This window comes from Pantherophis guttatus, chromosome 1 (assembly GCF_059756535.1).
Source record: "Pantherophis guttatus breed Tessera chromosome 1, ASM5975653v1, whole genome shotgun sequence".
Lineage (NCBI taxonomy): Eukaryota > Metazoa > Chordata > Lepidosauria > Squamata > Colubridae > Pantherophis > Pantherophis guttatus.
This window is the reverse complement of record NC_142063.1, coordinates 203,746,728-203,768,739: the sequence shown is the minus strand read 5'-3', so window position 1 is coordinate 203,768,739 and position 22,012 is coordinate 203,746,728. Positions and strand designations below refer to the sequence as shown.

The 22,012-nt window shown below is 41.7% G+C and overlaps 1 protein-coding gene across 1 annotated transcript in view; it reads left to right on the top strand.

Annotated features, from left to right (window-relative positions):
• The window catches only part of LOC117674300 (phosphatidylinositol 3,4,5-trisphosphate 3-phosphatase TPTE2-like), a 50,966-nt gene that overhangs the window by 15,585 nt on the left and 13,369 nt on the right, over nucleotides 1-22,012 (top strand). The window contains exons 6-10 of the mRNA XM_034432237.3: nucleotides 11,356-11,475; nucleotides 12,421-12,520; nucleotides 14,216-14,279; nucleotides 17,288-17,352; nucleotides 21,565-21,625. Of these exons, the coding sequence (XP_034288128.1) occupies nucleotides 11,356-11,475; nucleotides 12,421-12,520; nucleotides 14,216-14,279; nucleotides 17,288-17,352; nucleotides 21,565-21,625 (410 nt within the window). The remainder of the gene's footprint in view (nucleotides 1-11,355; nucleotides 11,476-12,420; nucleotides 12,521-14,215; nucleotides 14,280-17,287; nucleotides 17,353-21,564; nucleotides 21,626-22,012) is intronic.

Here is a 22,012-nt window from a genome sequence, read left to right as displayed (position 1 = left end):
GACTGGGTAGTCTCAGGGGGAGAGACAGGGGCAGGTCTTGAGAATGTTATCTGGGATGAGTTTGATCCTGTGACCCCTGAGGACGTGGACAGGATTCTGGGTAGACTGAACGCGACCACTTGTTTATTGGACCCGTGTCCTTCCTGGTTAGTACTGGCTTCCCGGGAAGTGACACGAGGCTGGCTCCAGGGGATTATAAACGCTTCGCTGAGTGAGGGTGACTTTCCCGCCGCCTTGAAAGAGGCGGTGGTGAGGCCTCTCCTCAAGAAGCCTTCCCTGGACCCGGCAATGTTGGTAAATTATCGTCCGGTCTCCAATCTTCGCTTTGTTGCGAAGATTGTTGAGAGTGTGGTCGCGCAACAGCTCCCCCAGCACCTGGATGAAACGACGTATCTGGATCCGTTCCAGTCGGGCTTCAGGCCCGGGTACAGCACGGAAACGGCATTGGTCGCGTTGGTTGATGATCTCTGGAGGGCTCGGGACAGGGGGTGCTCCTCTGTCCTGGTCCTGTTAGATCTCTCAGCGGCTTTTGATACCATCGACCATGGTATCATGCTGCACCGGTTGGAAGAGTTGGGGGTGGGAGGCACTGTGTTGCGGTGGTTCTCCTCCTTTCTCTCTGACCGGTCGCAGTCTGTGTTGACAGGGGGACAGAGGTCGACCCCGAGGCCCCTCATATGTGGGGTGCCGCAAGGGTCGGTCCTCTCGCCTCTCCTGTTCAACATTTATGTGAAGCCGCTGGGCGAGATCATCCGTGGTTTCGGGGTGGAGTACCATCAGTACGCTGACGACACCCAGCTGTACATCTCCACCCCGGATCACCCCAACGATGCCCTTGAAGTGATGTCCCGGTGCCTGGAGGCCGTACGGATCTGGATGGGGAGGAACAGGCTCAGGCTCAACCCATCCAAGACTGAGTGGCTGTGGTTTCCGACGTCCCGATATAGTCAGTTGACGCCATCACTGACTATTGGGGGCGAATCATTGGCCCCCACGGAGAGGGCTCGCAACTTGGGCGTCCTCCTGGACTCACGGCTGTCTTTAGAAGAGCACTTGACGGCCGTGACCGGGAGGATTTTTCATCAGGTTCGCCTGATTCGCCAGTTGCGTCCCTTTCTGGATCGGGACTCTTTACGCACGGTCACTCATGCCCTTGTCACCTCCCGCCTGGACTATTGCAACGCTCTCTACATGGGGCTCCCCTTGAGGAGCACCTGGAGGCTCCAACTGGCGCAGAGTGCGGCCGCGCGGGTGGTAATGGGAGCGACATGGCGTTCCCATGTAACACCTCTCCTGCGCGAGCTGCACTGGCTCCCGGTGGTCTTCCGGGTGCGCTTCAAGGTTTTGGTTACCACCTTTAAAGCGCTCCATGGCTTAGGACCCGGGTACTTGCGGGACCGCCTACTACCACCAATAGCCTCCCACCGGCCGGTACGCTCCCATAGAGAGGGGCTCCTCCGGGTGCCGTCAGCCAAACAATGCCGACTGGCGGCCCCCAGGGGGAGAGCCTTCTCTGTGGGGGCACCTACTATCTGGAACGAGCTCCCCCCAGAGATACGGAGGATCCCGGATCTGCGCACCTTCCGCCGCGCCTTAAAGACCTTACTATTTCACCAGGCCGGCCTGGCCTAATTTTCCCCCTCTTTTATAAAAGATTTTTAAAATTTTAAATATTTTTTAGTATTTATATATTCAATTTTAAATTGGTTTTAAAAGTTTGGGGTTTTAAATTTGTCGGGGCCAAAATTATTTAATTTGATTTTATTCTATTTTTTAAATTTTGTATTGTATGTGTTTTTATTGTTTGGCTGTGCACCGCCCTGAGTCCTTCGGGAGTAGGGCGGTATAGAAATCTAATAAATAATAAAATAATAATAATAAAATCCCGCTACTTTCCCGTAAGCCTCCAATTCCTGTAGCAGGATTGGTCCCGATTCCAAAGGTTCTTCCAAGATAAATATCAAGTCGTCCGCAAAGGCTTGGAGCTTAAACTCTTCCCCTCTGTTTCTTAGCCCTCTAATTCCTTGATTTCTTCTGACCTCATTCAATAATAACTCTAGGGTTAAAATAAATAAAAGTGGAGATAATGGACATCCCTGTCTAGTACCTTTACTTATATCAATTTTTTCAGACTCCTCCCCATTAATAAGTATTTTCGCTGTCTGTTTTGCGTATACTGTCCGGATTGCCCTGGTAAATCTTTCCCCGAATTCCATTTCGCTCAACTGTGCAAAGAGAAATTTCCAGCTCACTCTGTCAAAGGCTTTTTGTGCATCCACGGAGACCAGGGCCACCTGTTTATCAGAATTACACTCATAATATTCTAATATATTCATTATAGTTCTCACGTTATCTTTCAATTGTCTATGAGGTAGGAAGCCATTCTGGTCTCCGTGGATGTACTCATTCAGGAAAATTTTTAGTCTCTTCGCTAAAATCGCAGAGAATAATTTATAATCGGAATTAAGCAGGGAAATCGGTCTGTAATTTTTAATCAGAAGCGGATCAGTGCCTTCCTTTGGAATTAGTGTAATATATGCTTCAGACCAGGAGGGTGGCATTTGACCAAAGACCAGAACCTCATTAAATACTTGAGTCAAAAATTCCCCCAAAGTCTCAAGGAGGGCCTTATAAATTTCTACTGGCAGACCATCCGTACCTGGGGTCTTTCCCCCCTTTTGTTCCCTTAATACTAACTCTACTTCCTTCAAGGTAATCTCTGCATTCAATATTTCTCTCATTGGGGGTGGGACCTTCCGGGGATCCGCTCTAGCCAAATACTCTCTAATCTCCTGGTCCTGTTCATCTCCAGCTGAATACAAAGCAGTAAAATATTCTTGTATTATTTTTCCTTTCCCTTCCTTATCCGAAACACATCTTCCCCTTTGGTCCTTCAAACAAACTATCCTATTTCTCTCCTGTTGCTTCTTCAGTCTATAAGTAAGCCATTTTCCTGCTTTATTTGCATGCTCAAAATGCCTTTGTTTTGCCCATCTAATTTTAGTAGCCAATTCTTCCTGATCTAATAGGTTTAACTGGTGTCGGGTTATTTTCTTCTTCTCAACTAGTTTTAAGTTCCCTGGGTCTGTCTGCAACCTCGCTTCCACTTTCTCCAATTCACACCTCAATTTACTCTGTTTCAGTCTTTGGGTCTTCCTCTTTCCAATTATATGAGATGATACTACTCCCCTGATCACCGCCTTCGCCGTATCCCAGATAATCTGTGGACTAGTATCCTCTTTCCTATTGACCCTAAAGAAAAAAACCATCTCCTCTTTTAGCTTTTGGAGTAAATCTTTGTCTTTTAATACTCCTACATCCACCTTCCATCTCTTTATTCTGCGGGCTCATCTCCATACTATTTTCAACGGGTTATGGTCTGCCCAGTCATTAACCTCAATTGCCACATCTAACACCTGGTCACATAATCCTACAGTCATCCAGGCCATATCTAATCTGGACCAGGAATGATGTCTGGGGGAGAAATAAGTACCCTGTTTCTTTCCCGGATTTCTATCCCTCCATATATCTCTCAACCCTGTTACCTCTCTAATCTGTTTACAAATTTTTGGCAGAAGTTTCCTCTTTCTCCCGGCTTTACCTCTCTCTGGTATATAATCCAAGTTTGGGTCTATAACCGCATTAAAATCCCCGAGCAAACAAATATTGGCATAGTTAACCTCTAATAGCTTCTGATATAATTTCCTGTAGAAGTTTACTTGGCATCCATTTGGGGCATAAATTCCAACCAACAAACATTTCCTTTGGTCCATTGTTACCTCTACCATCAGGACTCTACCTTTTTTCCCGGCATAAATTAATTTAGATTCTAAGTGTCCTTTTACATATATCACTACTCCCTTCTTTTTTTGATCTGCCAGGGAGGCATACAAATTTCCCAGTCTTTTATTCTCCAGTATCGCTTTCTGGTCTCCTTTTATATGAACCTCCTGCAGGCATATCATATCATAATTTCCTTTTACCAACCGGTTAAACACTCTCTTTCTCTTACATGGATTATTTAAACCATTAATATTAGCTGAAAATAAAGATACCCCCACCTTTCCCTTTATCATCCTCCTTACTACTTACTTATTACTTGCTCTCTGTTTTGTTTTTAGTCTGTCGGGTTCTCCTTGGGGAAAGGGGTTCTTTCCTTCCACCAACTCCTTCCCTCTCTATCTTTCTCTCCTTCCCATCTGTTCGTTCCTTAAGTTCTTCATCCTCCTGTAGGTCTTCTAAGCTTCCATTTTCCGCTTCCCCCTCAGTCTCCAATTCATTCGCCTTAAAGTTTAGTTCATAGAAATCTCGTGCATCTCTCAAGTTCTCAATTTTAATCCTCTTATCTCGCAAAGTTATCAGTAAACCTTCCGGTATCAACCATCTATATAGAATTGCATTTTTCCTTAATTTCATCGTCAAAAATTGGTATCTTCGCCGCTGCTCTCTAACTTTCCTAGGGATTTGCTTTAAAATCATAATTTGTTGTCCTTTATATGATATCACCTGGTCCCTTGCCTTCCTATAAATTTCCTCCCGTATATCCTTCTTACAAAATCGAATATGAATTTCTTGAGGCAAATTATGTCGCTTTGCATATCCCGTAAATACCCTATAGGCCTCATCAATGTCTTTCATTATTAACTCCTTATCTTTTTCCAAGATTTCAGTTAAAATACTTCCAACTACTTCTCTCACACATTCTTCTTTATCTTGAACCACATTCTGCATTCTTAGGAAAAAGGAGGAGCGTTCCATCTGTAAGAAAATTATTTCTTCTTCCATAATCCTCGTAGTTGCAGCCTGTTCACGTTCCAGTCCTGCCAAGCGTTCTTCATATCTGTTAGTACGGGCTTCCACTTCGTGAAGTCTTCCCTCTTGTTTAACCATTACCTCTCGCACTTCTGTCAATTGTTCATTTAATATTTTAATGTCTCCCCGCACCGCTCCCATTTCACTTCTCAAATTCATCGTTAAGTCCTCAAAATTTTTCATCATTACCTCTTGCATCGTCTGCATCATTCCCTGTAAATTCTGTAATGAGGGGGACTTTCCCAATGTATTTGCATCTTCTATAGGTTTAGATGACATTTGGGATGATAATACCGGCGATGATGCCGAGGGGGGCAGTAAAACTTTCTTGTTCCCTTTAGTAACGGTTGTAACTGCTGCAATGGACATCTCTCCTTGAGGTCCTCCTTGATTTTTATTTGGAGACCAAAAGTTCTTCCAACCCAGCATACACACTAAGTTCTCTCCACTTTTCTGCTTACTTAATTTTTCTCTTCCTCAAATTCTCTATTTATCAATTAATTTAAATCAGCTAAGTATATAGATATATTAATTATTTTCTACTGTAACAATAGTAAATCTTATTTAAGTTTCTATTCAGCCTGATATATCACTCAGGCCTGATCAGTAAATAAAGGTTGAAGAAAGGAGGGAGAGTACTGTCAAAGATTAACCAAAAAGGGGAGGAAAGAGGAAATGAGGAGGACCAAATCTTTAGATTTTAAATTTCCTCTCAGTACAGCACGAAGTTTCTTTTGGGGTTTCCAAGTCTGCCACTAGATGGAGTTGCTGATCTTATATTGCCGACAGTTCCAAGCAAAGACATTTTCAGCTACAAACATAGAGTACCAGAAAGCTAGTGATTCAGCTTAATAAGGGAGATTATTGATAGTTTGTCCCGGATTTATAAGTTTATGATAGAAAAAGAAAAGTCCACAGCCAAATCCAATAATCCAATCAAGGGGATAGCAGATGCAAAGGAGAGAAAATTTACACTCCGTTACCAGCTCTTCCCCTATTAAATAGGCAGATTTCTTCACTGTCCGGGTTACTCTCACTCAGCCGCTGATCAAGTGAGGCTGTTTCGCCTCGCAGCTTGTCCCGGCAATTAGAGCTTCACCCTCTCTCTCTCCACGTTCCTCACCTCCGAGTTCAAAAATCAGAGTTCTCCAATTCTCCAGCTCTCTGCAGTCGGCTTCCTATCCAACACGATGAGTCATTCCTTTGGGGCCGCCATTCCTCGGCGCCCTCTCCTTGACTTCAGAGACCGAAGGAGGATCAAGCCTTCAGCGCGCGGGATCGCCACATCCACGTGCGCCCTGCACTCCTCACTCTCCCCGCTCCCTCCAGGGGCGGTTTCGGCAGAAAAAGAAGCCGTCTGAGTCAGGGAAAAGAAGATCAGGTCAGGAGTACTTTTCCTATCCTTCTTCTTCTTATGGTGACGTCACCGGAAATTCTTGAGCAGAAAGAAGATAGCACTCAAGGAAGTTGTCGAAGAAGCCACGGCTGCGGAAACATCGGAGAAAGCAGCGGCCGCAATGTTGAAAGCCAAAGCGGTTCACAAGATCCAAAGGGCTCCCCAACTTTCCACCGACGAATCCACCGCTAGATCCGAGTCGGAGGAGGAAATGGCTATCCACAAGGTCTCCAGACCCCCAAGGTGGGAAACCACTCAAAATGGCGATTGGGGGGAACTCTGCAGCAGCTGCAGAGGGGACCACGCACAGGCCAAATGCCGGTGGAGAGATACGACCTGCAGACGTTGTTTGAAGAGGAGTCACATCGCGGAAGCCTGCAGAGCCGAGGATCCAGTCCCAGAACCATCCAAGCACCGGTTTTGCGAAAATCGCAAAGACAACCAGAGGTCATCTAGACGGTCCTCCTACCAACCCAGACGGGGGGAGGATGAATTCACCAGGAGCGGAGCAGTCCATCAGACCACCATTGCCCATACCGACGACAACAGCGCCACCAAGTTCCACGTGACGGTGCACGTGGAAGGGACACCATGCTCCATGGAAGTAGATTCGGGCTCGATCTACTCTATTATGGACTGGCATCAGCTGAAGCGTTTAAAGCCAGGCTGCAGTAAGAAGGACCTGAAACCCCTAGAGTCAAGGCTGGTCGATTTCGGAGGTAATCCCATTGGAGTCCTTGGAAGAACCTCACTCCAGGTGACCTACCACAACTTCCATGGTGACCTCCCAATCACCATCGTCGAGCACAGCCGCCCAAACCTTTTGGGAGTGGAGTGTTCAAGCCTCTAGGGTTCTCAATTGGAGGGATTCACCAAATTCGGCAGGATGAATTCGACAAACTCATCAAAGAATTCAAGGAAGTCTTCGATGGTAAGTTAGGTAAATATTTGGGGAAACCCATTTCCTTCAATTTAGATAAGGCAATTACCCCAATTAGTCTCAAGCCTCGCAGGGTTCCATTCGTTTTGCGGCCCAAAGTAGATGCCCAGTTGGACAAATTAATAGCCCAGGGCGTATTGGAACCGATCGATGGATCATGCGACATTGGAGACCCCCATTGTGACCCCAATGAAGCATGATGGATCTGTGCACATCTGCGCTGACTATAAATGCACGATAAATAAGGCATTACAGCAGAGCACATACCCAGTTCCAGTGGTGCAACATCTGCTGCATTCACTTGGGAGTAGGTCAATATTCGCGAAACTGGACCTGGCCCAGGCTTACCAGCAACTGCCAGTGGATGAAAAAACTGCAGAGGCCCAGACAATCGTCACACACAGGGGCGCATTTAAATGCAACCGCCTCCAATTCGGAGTCAGCGCAGCCCCAGGCATCTTCCAATCCATGATGGAACGCCTACTCCAAGGCATTCCAGGGGTGGTACCGTACTTCGACGATGTCTTAATCTCCGGGCATTCAAAAACCCAACTAATTGAGCGACTCAGGCTTGTCCTGCAGAGGTTCAAGGCGAAGGGTTTAAGAGTCAGGAGAGATAAGTGCATCATTGGAGTCCAGGAGGTCGAGTTCCTGGGCTATCTCATTGATAGCACTGGCATCCACCCCACCAAAACCAAGGTCAAAGCTATCCACGAAGCTCCAAGCCCCAAAAACAAAGCGGAGTTTCTGGCTTTCTTAGGACTACTGAATTTTTACAGTGTCTTCTTAAAACAGAGAGCCACAATTGCTGAGCCACTCCATTGGCTACTGGGGAAACCCTGGAAATGGGAGGAGGAAGAGGAAGCCATCAAAGGACTGCTTTCCTCGGACAGCGTGCTCATGCAATACCACAAGACGCTCCCCCTGATGCTGACCTGCGATGCGTCACCCTACGGAGTCGGAGCAGTACTCAGCCACAAACTCCCCAATGGCACAGAAGCACCCATCGCTTATTTTTCCAAAACGATGTCCAGTGCTGAACACAATTACAGTCAGCTGGACAAGGAAGCCTTGGCCATCGTCGCTGGCATCAAGCACTTCCACGAGTATCTCTACGGCAGGAGATTTAACATCATCACTGATCACAAGCCGCTGCTGGGACTACTTGCGGGCGATAAACCGACACCATCGTACACGTCCCCCAGGATGACGCGATGGGCCATCTTCCTAGCCGGGTACTCATACACACTGAGCCATAGACCCGGCAAAACCATAGAAAACGTGGATGCCTTGAGTAGATGCCCTTCCAAGGAGCCGGTGGAAGACCCAGCCCCCACACTCGGGCTCTTCCACATCGACGATGACCAAGCTTGTCCGGTAACCTCTGCAGATGTGGCAGCCCATACACAAAAAGACAAGACCCTCAGACAAGTAAAGTCATGGGTCCTGCAGGGCTGGCCCATGGGGAAGATGGCAGAAGAATTCAGCCCGTTCACCAGGAAGCAGCAAGAGCTATCCACCATGAAGGGCTGTCTCCTATGGGGTGACAGAGTAGTGATTCCCAGCACCCTGAAACGGAAGACCCTGGAAACCCTCCACAGCGGGCACCTAGGCATAGTGAGAATGAAGGGGCTGGCACGAAGCTACATCTGGTGGCCAACCCTAGATAGAGACATCGAGGAATGGGTCTCCAGATGCGACCCGTGCCAGGAGGTGCGGCCAGTGCCTCCCCATGCCCAGCCGTCGGAGTGGGAGACACCCAGCAAACCATGGTCAAGAGTCCACATTGACTTTGCAGGTCCAATGCAGGGGAAACATCTCCTAATAGTAGTGGATGCTTTCTTGAAGTGGCTTGAGGTAATTCCCATGACATCCACCACTACAGAGGCAACGATCAGGGCACTCCGGAGGTTATTCGCAACCCATGGGCTACCGGATGTGCTGGTCTCCGACAATGGGCCCCAACTCACATCCAAGCTCATGGAAGCGTTCCTGGCAGAATTGGACATCCGTCATGCCCTGATAGCACCCTACAGGCCTGCTGGAAACGGGCAAGCGGAGAGAATGGTGAGACTCACCAAGGAGGCGCTCGCCAAGATGGGCACGGGCGACTGACAAGAGAGAATTGACAAATTTCTCCTTACACAGCACATCACGCCACACGCCACCACTCGCAAGAGCCCAGCCGAACTACTAATGGGCAGAAGACTGAAATCACCTCTGGATCGGCTGCACTCCCAATACAGCCCAGAAGTGCCAGCAAATGCCAGCCGCCTGCCGTGCACCTTCACCATAGGAGATCGGGTATTTGCACTCAATTTCCACGGGTTTCCGAAATGGCTGAAGGGGAAGATTGCGAGTATAACCAGCCCGAAGTCCTACCGAGTGGAGCTGAAAGACGGACAGGTCTGTAGACGTCACATCGACCAACTCCGGAAAAGGTGGATGGAAGCGGGATGACAACACCCCGACGAGGTAGGCCTACAACACCCTGACGGGGTAGGCCTACAACATCTCTATGGGGTAGGCCTACAACACCCCGACGAGGTAGGCCTACACCATCCCAGCGAGGCGGGCCATCGGCGCTCCATGGGGGGAGACTGGCGACATCCTGAGAGGGGAGGCCCGAAACACTCCGGCGAGATTGGCCTGTGCCACCCCGGCGAGGGAGACCTCCACCTCGACAATGGGGTAAACCGGGGACATCCAGGGAAGGGAGACCCGCAACACCCCGGCGAGATCGACCTGTGCCACCCCGGCGAGGGAGACCTCCACCTCCACAATGGGGTAGTCCGGGGACATCAGGAAAGGGGAGACCCGCAAGACCTCAGTGAGGTTGACCTACCCCAGCCCGGCGAGGGAGACCTCCGCCGTTCCCTTGAGGGAGACCGACAACGCGCGGAAAAGGCAGACCCGCCATACCCCGGCGAGGTTGGCCTGCACAGCCCCGGCGAGGAAGGCCTCCACCATCCCAGCAAGGGAGGTCTGCACCGACCTGGCGAGGAAGACAGACGACCCCCCGGCGGAGTCGACCACCAGCCACAACAACCAGTGAAACACAGTCAACAACAACAACGACAGCGGGAACCGGGGGCCCAACCAGACCCCACAACAGCGCAAGCAGCCAAGCCAAATGAAAAAACCAAGGACTTACCAGCCACCAGTCGTTCCCCATCAATCAGCAGCGATATCCGGCTGTGAGGCATCCAGCATCCACGACGGAGAGGACCGGCGTCACCAGCAAGAAGAACTTCGAGACTCAGCTCTGAGCTGAAATAAAGTGCTGAATGGACCATCACTGGTCACGTCTTCTTTACCTGCGCCTGATCTAACACTAACATCTATGTTTCTTTTGTTGTAAAACCTGTATGGATCCTGTTGTCACCCTCCATAGAACTTGTGGCCTGCCAGCAGCCAGTGGATCTGGCAGCAGATTCGGACAGTGAGGAGGTTGGGGAGGAACATGGGCTAATCCTGGAGTCTGGGGAAGGCTCTGATGAAGGCTCTGCATCGGAGGCAGAAAGGGGGCCAGAGCCGTATGCCAGTTATTAGCTGCCTTTGCTGTCAGACATCAGTGAGGCAGACGAACAGCTGGAGCCTGTTCCCAGTGCACGCATGCACAGAGTTGCCAGACGAAGGGAACAGCTAAAGAACAAGGGTCGACTTGGTAGTAAGGCCACAGGTGGACGATGAATGGCCACTCCCAGAGGGACTAAAAAAGCAGCGAAAGGGGAGTGGAGTTTGCAGGAGACAATTAGTTCATTACTGCATTCTTGTCCAGTATTGTGGCGTCTGAAAGATATCGGCCTGGCCACTCTCCAAGCCTGATAAAAGTCGGTAATTGTGAACTATCTTGAAAGACTGTGGGAGAGGAAAGACTTTGCTGGAGAGGAATTCACTGTAAATTAAATAAAAGGGATTTATCGGGACAAAGACTCGGCTTCATGCTGCTGGGAAAGCCTAGATCAGAACAGAACTATACTATTTTCTACAGTTCAGTTACAATCTGAGGAAGAAAAATATAGGTTCTGTGCAGAACTCCAAGGTAGATATTTGTGTTTCTTCCTCCTTCCTTATCTCTTTAGCACTGAAGTCTTATTGGCAGCAGCTGTTTGATGGCAACTGTATCATTCTGACAGTGGGAGAGGGACACTGTTAAGCTATTGTTACTTAGTGTTTGAATATTCTTATTTGTTTTGCATTTCAGATTCAAAAACTACTTCAAATCTAAATTAAACATTCTAGATAGCATCATTGTTGTGGGTACATTGTTGGTCGAGATTGTATATATTTCCTCTGACTTGGGTGGAATAACTGTAATTCCAAGGTAAGAAATATGCACCTCTCTAGCTCAAAGATGGTTTTTAGACTGTTTTTTCCTTGAAGAAGAAGAAGACATTTTGCTTCTCATCCCTCTCTCTCAACAGAGTGGGAGGGATAAGACACCACTTATCCTATGTCATATAACACAGCCCTTGCAGCAGTTACAAGAAGATTCCACCCCCATTTGCTCTCTGATACAGATGACCCTGAGGGCACAGACAGACTCCTAAGTGGCCTCAAGAGCTTTCAGGGAGAATGCTAACAACCAGTTGAATGCAAAGAAATATAATCCTTCCAACTCCCCCCCCATCTTGTCTGAACTAATCTTTCCATCACCCCCACCATCCTGCCAGAACCATGAAGCTTCTTGGATGAGAAGAAAAATGTCTTCTTCTTCTTCCTCAGGAAAAAAACAGTCAAGCTGCCTTTTTGAGAAAGCACCTTTCAGATAACTGACCTGCATGACTAAGAATTTCCACAAGCACCTGATCAGCCTAACTCCAAAATGAAGAAATGCAATGTTTTATTTCTTTCTTATTTGTTAAAGACCTCAATTTTTATTCTTTAAAAGGGAGAGATGTGATGAGATGAGATTATAAATTATCAGGTCTTGCATGCATTGATTTTTACCTAGCTTATTGTGGGTTTTTTGTTTGAAGAGTTATATCATTTTGATATATAACAATAGTCGTTTCATTTGCTCCCAAAACAAAGTAGATATTAAATGGCATTCTTACTCCCTTTTCTATCACAATAATGCTGATATCTATAGAAATTCTTTATCTGTGGGACAATATGGTAAGAGATGAGGTTGTATAATAGTTTGACGGGATTGAAATTTAAAGATTCCCAAACCTGAATACCATTGTAGGTGGGTCTAAACTGTGATATGGATATAGCCAAAGTTGGCGCTAATAGTTGATATAATCTCATTCTTTCTATTTCCCAGAACAGTTGTCATTCTTCGAATGTTGAGAATTATAATTCTGGTAAGAATTTTTCGATTGGCTGCTGAGGCAGAACGACTTGAAAAAGTGACCCGGAGGTTGGTAAGTGAAATAAAATGTTGCCAGCTCTGGTGCCTAGATCTGCTGAATTCACTTCCTAAGAAGACTGATATAGTAGTTTGTGGGCTTGTTGTAAACAGGTAGACTGAACAGCCTTTTTATCTATATATTTTGAAATCTCTGATTGACTCTTCTTTCTTTTAATAAACATGAATACTTTAATTAATTTTTAATTGACTTTTTTCCTTAAATTATGTGGTTAGCTTTGTACAGGAAAATGGGATAGAAGGACTTGAAGACTTTTTCACAGGAGATGGAAGGCCAATGTTAGCTTAGAATAGAAGATTGCATTTCCAAACTATCTAAAGAGCACCAGACAGAAAACACTGAGGTCTTTTCTTGGAAGATAGACCTTTTCAGGCTATTACATGTGATTCCATGTAATATTCAGGTTTTCATTCCGGGTTTCAGATGATATCTGCTTCACATTGATTACAAATTTTGCACTTTAAACTCTTGTTCTTGATTTTCTGAAGAACCCATGATAGTACAGATAGTCCTCGACTTATAATAGTTCATTTAGTGACTGCTCAGTTACAACGGCACTGAAAAGTGACTTACAACAATTTTTTACAGTTACGGGGTTACGGCCTTTCCAGCATCTCTATGATTATGTGATCAAAACTCAGATGCTTGACAACTGGTTCGTATTTATGACGGTTGCTGTGTCCCAAGATCATGTGATCACCTTTTGACAAGCAAAGTCAATGGGAAAGCCAGATTCACTTAACAACCAGGTTACTAACTTATCAACTGCAATGATTCACTTAACAACTGAGGCAAGAAAGGTCGTAAAATGGGGCAAAAATTCATTTAACAAATGTTTCATTTAACAACATTTTTGAGCTCAATTGTGATCATAAGTCAAGGACTACCTATAAGGCTGAAGCTCTTAAATCAGCATCTTAGTGAATTTTATGCACTAAAAGCCTGAGCTCAAAGTAGTGTGTGTGTGTGTGTGTGTGTGTGTGTGTGTGGTACTTCATTTTGACAGTGAAGTAGCAGTATGACATATTTGCAAATGGGTGACAATACTGTGTCTAAACATATCTTTTTGATTTTGTACCACTTGATCTAATTTTTTTTAAAAAAGATAACATCATGTATGTGTAACTTGTTTGAGGATATATTTAAAAAGCCACCTACAGTAGATTAGGATAAAGACTTGGCTGCAGATAGTACTTTCTTGCAAATTGTCTTTCTCTGACTTCCAGTATCTATATTTCCATCCTAAAATGTGAGCAAAGAATAGCCAGATTTTTGAAAGAAAAAAACCCTGCAAATTTTATAAAACCTATTCATTGTAGAGATTTATTGGGGAGGAGATTTTTTTGTGAATAGAGTTTATATTTAATAGTAATCTGTAATATGTTTAATACAGATTACTATTCATTGTACCAGCCTTTGCAGTGTTTTTTTTAAAAAGTGCTTTTGCACTTGCTGAATTATAAGTTATGATTTTAAAGCCAAGGTGCTTCAGAGTTAGGCAGAAAAATATTGGAAAATTTTTCAAGACGTATTCAGTGGCAAACCATTTCTCCGGTGTGTTAGGCAGTTATCAGGAGATGAGTGATTTGAAAATGTAATTTTCAAGGGATAATTTCTGGAATCTATGCTTCCATGACTACTTATTTTCTAAGATCACTAATATTGTTTTTTTTCCCTTTTGGCTGACAGGTCTCAGAAAATAAAAGGCGTTACACAAGAGGTGGCTTTGACTTGGATCTCACGTATGTCACTGGTTAGTATTTCTTGAGTAGTGGAGAGATTGGTCAAAAATGACGGGCCTGATAGCTCAGCAGACTAAAAGCATTGTGATTAACACCAGCTGTCTGCAATTACTGTAAGTTCGAATCTCACCAGGCTCAAGGTTGACTCAGCCTTCCATCCTTTCTAAGGTAGGTTAAATGAGACCCAGTTTGTGGGGGCAATAAGCTGACTTTGTATAAATATACAAAAGTATGAAGGCTATTGCTTAACGCATTGTAAGTCGCCCTGAGTCTCCAGAGAAGGGCGGCATATAAATCAAATTAAATAAAATAAAATAAAATGGAGATCTAGGCATGCAAGGATAATGGAAGAATGTGTGTAAAATGAACACAAGAAGAACCCTTTGTTCTATTTTCCATCTTTAGAGACTGCTTTTAGGGAAATATAATGATACCTGTGTTTCTCTTTACTATTGCTTCTTTGCGTTGATAATCAGTGCTTGCCGAGGTAGATATTACCGATTATACTAAGCAGTTAAAGTTTAACTATTTGCAACAGAATATTTCTAGAGTGAGAGTCATGTAAAAAAATCTTAATGTGGCCATGAGCCAATGCCACCTCTTTCAACCTTTCCATTTACATAGTCGTGCCTCTCTTTGTACGAAAAGGAAATTAGATCTTTAATTCTGCCATTATGCTTGGTTATAATAGAGAACGTTTATGCATAAAAATTTTGATATCATGGGTCAGTGATGTTCCTCCCGAAGGGCAGAGTGCTGGTCCTAGGGAATGAGGAACAATGGTCAGAGTTGGGAGGGAATACCAGTGTGAATTAATTGCATTAGCAGCTTTTGCCAACGACTCTGGCATTGCCTTTTCTTGCTAATAATTCACGGGTGACTAGATCTTGAGCAGGTCCTTTGGCTGTAGTTTGAAAGAAACTATAGTCCATTTTTTCCCCAGCCTGATGCCCTTCAAGTGTTTTGGAATTAAAATGTCCAAGTAACATACGTAACATAGCTATTGGAATATTGACTGGCAATTCTGGGATCTGTGTTAGTGTATTTGGAAGGTATTAGGTTGTGGAAACTTGCAATATCTAATACAGGATAAATTAGATTATTAACACATTTATCTTTTTCATGGAGCTTTATAATCCATTTGTACTGCATAATATAAACAGTTACTGATTGATATTGGGATTTAGGATTGTGCCAATGAAATACTTCTTTATTTAGAAATATTTCTTTTAAAATCAAATTTTCATAGTTGAAGCATCTTTTCCATTTTAATGTCATAAGACCTGATGGTATGCCACTAATATACCAGTAAATTGTTGAACCTTCACCAGGTCAACTGGTGATCATATTTTTCTTTTTAATTGTTAGATGTTTTATACATCTTTATTATAATACAACACATTTTTCTGGGTTTTTTTTATATAAAGCAGCAAATTTATACAGCAAGCATAAGTCCTTGACTTACAACTATTCATTTAGGGACAGTTCAAAGTTACCACAGCACTGAAAAATGTAACTTTGATGGTTTTTCACACTTTCTCATTCAAGTAGAAAACAATACTTTAATCAAGGAACTAATAAGAAAAAAACACACCCCTACCAACATTGGAAGGGGCAAGCTACTGTACTTTGCTCACACTGATGATGTTACTTAGTTGGTAATGAAACATCTGCAAGCAAACAAGCTCAGCAAACAAAGACTTACTTTTTTTCTGCATAAAATTTAATTTTTGCTTGGTGGTGCTAACCTTAAAATTGTCCTGCTTCAGTTTTTAAAAAATCTTTTGTACTTCTGAACTGATTTAAGTCACTAATTAATCTAGTTTTCTCCCTTTAAAAAATGTTTTACCAGAGTTATATCTGCAACTATGACCACAGGATTTCAAGCTGTCACGTTTTTGCTTAAGAGAATGTACAAATTCCAAAACCCAGAGTTGTATGTGACAGAAAGGACCTTGTCATAATCTCTGAAACCATGAAATGTTTTTTCTTGCTTTTAATCTACAATTATATGAAAAAGTACACTCCATGTAAAGTTTTTTCTTCTTTTTTATTATATGTGGGCATATCATTTTATTTTCATTCAAACAGTATGTAAATATAGAGATATTAATTGAAGAAAAAAATCTATATAATTGACTTTGTAATCATTAATTCAACAACAAAAAAGAGCAATTCTGTGGAAAAAATAAATATACCTTTGGTTCTAACACCTGGAATTATCTTTTTATCTTTTTTGATAGAAATATCCTTTTCAATTGGTATCAGGTTTTACTGGTGAAATGCTGACTTTGATTTTCACTACACATGTCTTCTGTGGCCAGATAACTCTATTTTACATCCTTCCACGTAGATGTAATTTGTGCAGCTTCTTTACAATAGTAAACTCCTGCATTTTGATATCAGTAGTGGTGAGAATTTTTGTAGGTGATGAAATTCTGGACTTTGTAGATGTCCACTTGTAGATCTTCTGGATAGGGGAATCATAGATGTCCCAAATGTTTGACAATTTTTTGAAATCTTTCCCAGACTATAGGTATTATAATCTTCTTTCTGAAGGCTTCTGAGAGTTCTTTGGATCTAGGCAGGTGTTCAAGAACAAAGAGCAAAATCAATTAAATGTTTGAAGTTTTAGTAAAATAGGTTTAATCAGGCCTAATCTGGTATACCTGAGTCTAATATTAGGTATTTGAGATATGGTAGTGATAAATGTTGGGGGTCTACTTAGTTTTTCCATATGCAAAATTTGCATTTATATTTACTTAGGTAAATTACACAATGTACTCCACAATGGTGCATGATATTTCTAATAATTTATCTCCTTTACTAACATAGTTGAAATGAAGATCAAATATTTGTATGTTGAAATATATTGAAAACATAAAAAAACCAATGAGGTATACTTACTTTTTCACATGACTCTACTTGAAGTAGTGAACCTATGAAAAATCTCACATTTGTCTCACAATGCAGATCTTACATTTTCTTTCTTTTTTGCTTATTTGTATCTATTCATTAGCTCGTGTTATAGCAATGTCGTTTCCATCTTCTGGGCAGCAAGCTTTCTACAGGAATCCTATATGGGTAATCTAAAGATTAAAAAATAATGGAAATAGCTTCTATTATTCTATGAATCTTCCTCTTTGTTTTTCTCCACTCCCAGTTATTATTGGCTGTGTTTAATTTTAGTATGATTGTAAGAGATAATAATGATAATTGTAGAAGAAAAGACCTCTTGGTAGTTAAAGCTATATTGTAAAGTAAAAGATAGTCTACCTTTAGGATTTTTTCCTCAAAACTTTAGTCATGAATTCATATATAAATTTAGTATCTACTTAATATATGAAAAAATGGGTTTCAATGATAAGCAATGAGAAATGATAACTACTCAAGGAGAGAGCCAACTTAGAACTAAGGAGAAATTTCCTGACAATCAGTTTAACGACTTGCCCAGAAATTATGGTTGCTCCAACAGTGGAGGCTTTTCAGAAGAGATTGGACAGCCATTTGTCTGAAATAATATAGAGATTCCTGCTTGAGCAAAAGGCTGAACTAGAAGACCTCCAAGGTCCCTTCCAACTTTTTTGGTACAATTCTTTGAGTTGCAAATAAAGCAGAAGTACTTTCTGCGTTTTGAATAAAAAGTCAGTATGATCCGCACTCCACACTATGGATTATGGTATGATAAGCACATATCCATATAATGGATAAGCAGGGAGTTATAGGTCCCAAAATGCACCTCCAAAACTGAGTTCAGCTTATCCATAGGTGGGTTTATATGGTAGTACTTTTAAAATACATATACAGGTAGTCCTCGACTTTACAACAATTGGTTTGGTGATTGTTTGAAGTTACAATGGCAGTGAAAAAAGTGGCTTATGACCTTTTTTCACATGACTGTTGCAGCATCTCCATAGTCACATGATCAAGTTTCAGCTGCTTGACAACTGACTCATTTTTTTAAGAAAAGTTTTTTTTTCAAAACAAACACACACAAACAAACAAACAATACATTTTTTCTGAACAGAGTATTGGCAAAGTCAAAATTTGTACAGCTTTTAGTTTTCTACATTTATATATTTCACTTTTTGCCATAATATTCTTTCTCTCTAATTTTTTGTTTTATTTTCCTTCTGTTTCTTCTGGTAATATAACCAATATTTCCATTCACCCTAATCTCTAATCTTGGTCAATTTTTCTTCCCCCCCCCATTACTTTTTCCAAATGGAAACCCTTAAATTTAAAGCCAATCATTTTTCTAAAATCTAACCCTAGCTCTAAATCATCTTATTCAAACATTTTCCCATTGCTCCCTTTTCACAACATAATCTAGTTTCAAATATATTACCTAAATTCCATTATTCCAATTATAGATATTACCCTGTTTCCCCCAAAATAAGACATCCCCTGATAATAAGTCCAATCAGACTTTTGAGTGCATGGCAATAAGGCCAAGTGCTTATTTCAGGGTTCAAAAAAATATAAGACAAAGTCTTATTTTGGGAGAAACACGGTAGTATTCATACAATTTTACATATATAACCCATTCCCTCTTTTCCATTTCTTTCCATTATCAGCTTATCCAAATACTACAATCAATATATTACTACAATTCACTTAAGTATAAAACATTAAAGTCATTCATTTCTATTTCTCAATTCCAATTGTTTTTTAAAATAAACCCAATTTTCCATTGCTTTTTCAAATATATATACTATCTATACCTCTTCATAATAAACCATAATCATAATCAGTAATATTTCCCCTCTTAAAAGTTAATTTCAATTATTGCTAACAGTGTCTTAAACTCTTCATGTTAAACAGTAAACAAAGTCAATTTTCATCTTGTCCCTTTCCCTTCTCCTCTTATTTAATAATCCATTAATCCCTTTTCACAATACAATATCATTTCAAATGCTTTAGCTGAATTCCATTATTACAATTAAAGCCATTCCAAGTATTACAATCACATATATTAGACATACTACAATTCATTTATAATCATAGATCTTACTTTAAATCATTTATAGTTCTAAATATAAAACATATTTTCCCTTTTCCTTTCCATTAAACTCCTTACTCCCTTTATCCCATTCTCTTATTTTCTTCTTTTCCCCTTTTTTCTCCAAATTTTAAAGTCCCTTACTCTCCTGATTTGCCCTGTATTTCCATCTGTTCTCCTCCTTTTTCTCCTTTCTTATTTTCCTACTGTTGTTCCCAGTGTAATCATTTGAATCTTTTGTGTTTTGTCTCTTACCCTCTTCTTTCTCTCCTTGTCTCTTTCCACCCTCTCTATTTTTGTCATTGTTAATCCCAGTGTAATCTTTAAAGTTCACCTTTGTTCCTAATCTTTTTCCCATTCCTTTTCTTCCCTTTATTTGTTTCCTTTTTCCAGTTAATTTTCTCCTAACTCCTCTCTTTTTTTCATTGTTACTCCTCACATAATCATTTGACTTTTCATAATTAATGTCTTTATCTTCAATATTGATTTCTTTCTTCTCATTCATAGTTTCTTTATCCACTTGGGTATGTTCTAACACAGTCTCCAGTTCATCAGGTTTAGGTTTTCCATACATCATTATAATCATTTCATTTAATTCCAATTTGAATGATATACGCATCATTTTAATCATTTCAATTAGTTCCTGCGCCATTTTGTTGTTTCTGGGTTGTCGTTGTTCCAATTTTAAGTTTTATTATAATCCTTCTTTGGTTGTCGAGATCAAACAGTTTAAAAGAAAACAAATCCTCCTCAAAAGTTCCCATCGCTCTTATTACTTTTAAAAGTTTTTTTTTTTCCAAAATACAAGTTAACCGCTGTAATGATTTCTTTCTGCCTGTAGATGTCTCTCTCCAATCCACAATTCCAATAATAAGAAAATATCCATTTTATTTATTAAATCCACGTTGCCAATATTTGCCAATTTCCATCTTCTTCTTAATTTTGTATTCCCCAAAATCCAATTTAAAATCCAGTTCCAAATCCAATTAAAAGACTTCTGTTACAGGGCTTTAGTTTTAAGTTTTTCTTTGTTCTTCCTTCAGTGGTCAAAATTTTTAAAGTTATTTCCTATTTCGGGTTCTTCCTCTAATAATTAAATTATCTCCACTCACATTCTAATCCAAAAATCAAGTTCTGTTTCGGGCTTTAAGACTTTAAACTTCCCCTTTGTTCTTCTCTCTCCATTAACATTCCCCCACGCCCATTAGCTGCTGTTTCTTCGCTGGGGCACCTTTTAACAATTTAGAAATATTTCTTTTTTACCTGTGAGCTGGCAATCACTCACCCGGTATCAGTACTCCGTCCAAATCACTGCTCCTGCTCAAAACTTAGTCTGGTTGCTCCAGCTTTATGGCCGCCATTATGGTTGCCGCCCCTGCCACCGAGTTGAAGAGTTTCCTCCGACCTCTGAGGAACTTGCCTGTTCCTCTTGGTCGTCCGAGATGCTTCTCCTTCTTCTCCCTCCCTACAGGACAGATCCGTTTCAAAGGCCCTCCAACAACTGTTTGTCAGCCTGGAATTTCGCGAGGCTCATCAGAGCCCACTAATTCCCGACTGTCTTGTCGCGATGCTTCTGGTTGAATCCAACTGACTCATATTTATGACAGTTGCAGTGTCCCAGGGTCATGTAATCACCTTTTGTGACCTTCTGACAAAATAAATGAAGTCAGAGTCACTTAACAACGGTATTAATAACTTAACATCTGCAGTGATTCATTTAACAACCATAGCAAGAAAAGTCATGAAATGGGGCAAAATTCATTTCTTGCTTAGGTCGTAAGTTGAGGAGTACTTGTATATAAGCAGATAAGCTGACCCTCAAATTTTTAATTAAAATATATCATGAAAAATGTGCCACCTGAAGATAAACAAATTGTGAAAATTAAAACATATGAAAATTTTTAGGGTTGGCTTCCCCTTGGGTGGCACATTTTTCATGGTACAGCATTTTGATTAAAAATTCAAGGGTCAGCTTATCAATGGATGGACTGATCTATAAAAATATGCAGTATATGTACTTTGGTTTGTCTCTTTCCCCAAGTAGTTCTTTAGCTTATTGATGGACTTTAGCAATACCAGTATTTATAATTCACTCAGGCATACTGGTTGGAAATTATGGAAGTAGAAGTCAGATTGTAGGATGTTGCTGTACCTATCTATATTGGCACCAGAACCCTCTATCTGAGATTTGAATCTTCCTTGAAATGCTTTCTGTCTGAAACCAGCTATATAAATAAAGTTGTTAATAATTCACGCCACCTTGACAATTAAAGTATATTATTCTTTTTTATAAGGAAGTTGCAAAATTCTTGGATACAAAACATGAAGACCACTACAAAGTCTACAATCTTTGTAGTAAGTATTACTTTGTTTCCTAGTCACCAAAACTGGAACAGCCAGGAAAGGTTCAACTGTATCTGTTCTAATCACAAATCAGGCCATTCACCATCTTCAGTTTTAGCCCTGTTTTCTAGGTATGCAGTGAATGTCCATAACTGATGGAGGACATGAACCTGGATATTGCATATCTTAACCACACCACACTAAGTCAGTAACTGCTTCCTTTAAAAATGAAGTTCTGAATGATATAGAACTTAGTGTTTATGATAGCCTTAAGATACATTCATATTCCCATTTTTAAAAACCTCTTTAACATGATTGTCATTTAGTCTTTCTTCCTCAGTCCCATGTTTTCCCAGCTTAGTGGTTTCCATCTGATGGGTTCAATACCTTGCTGACTGA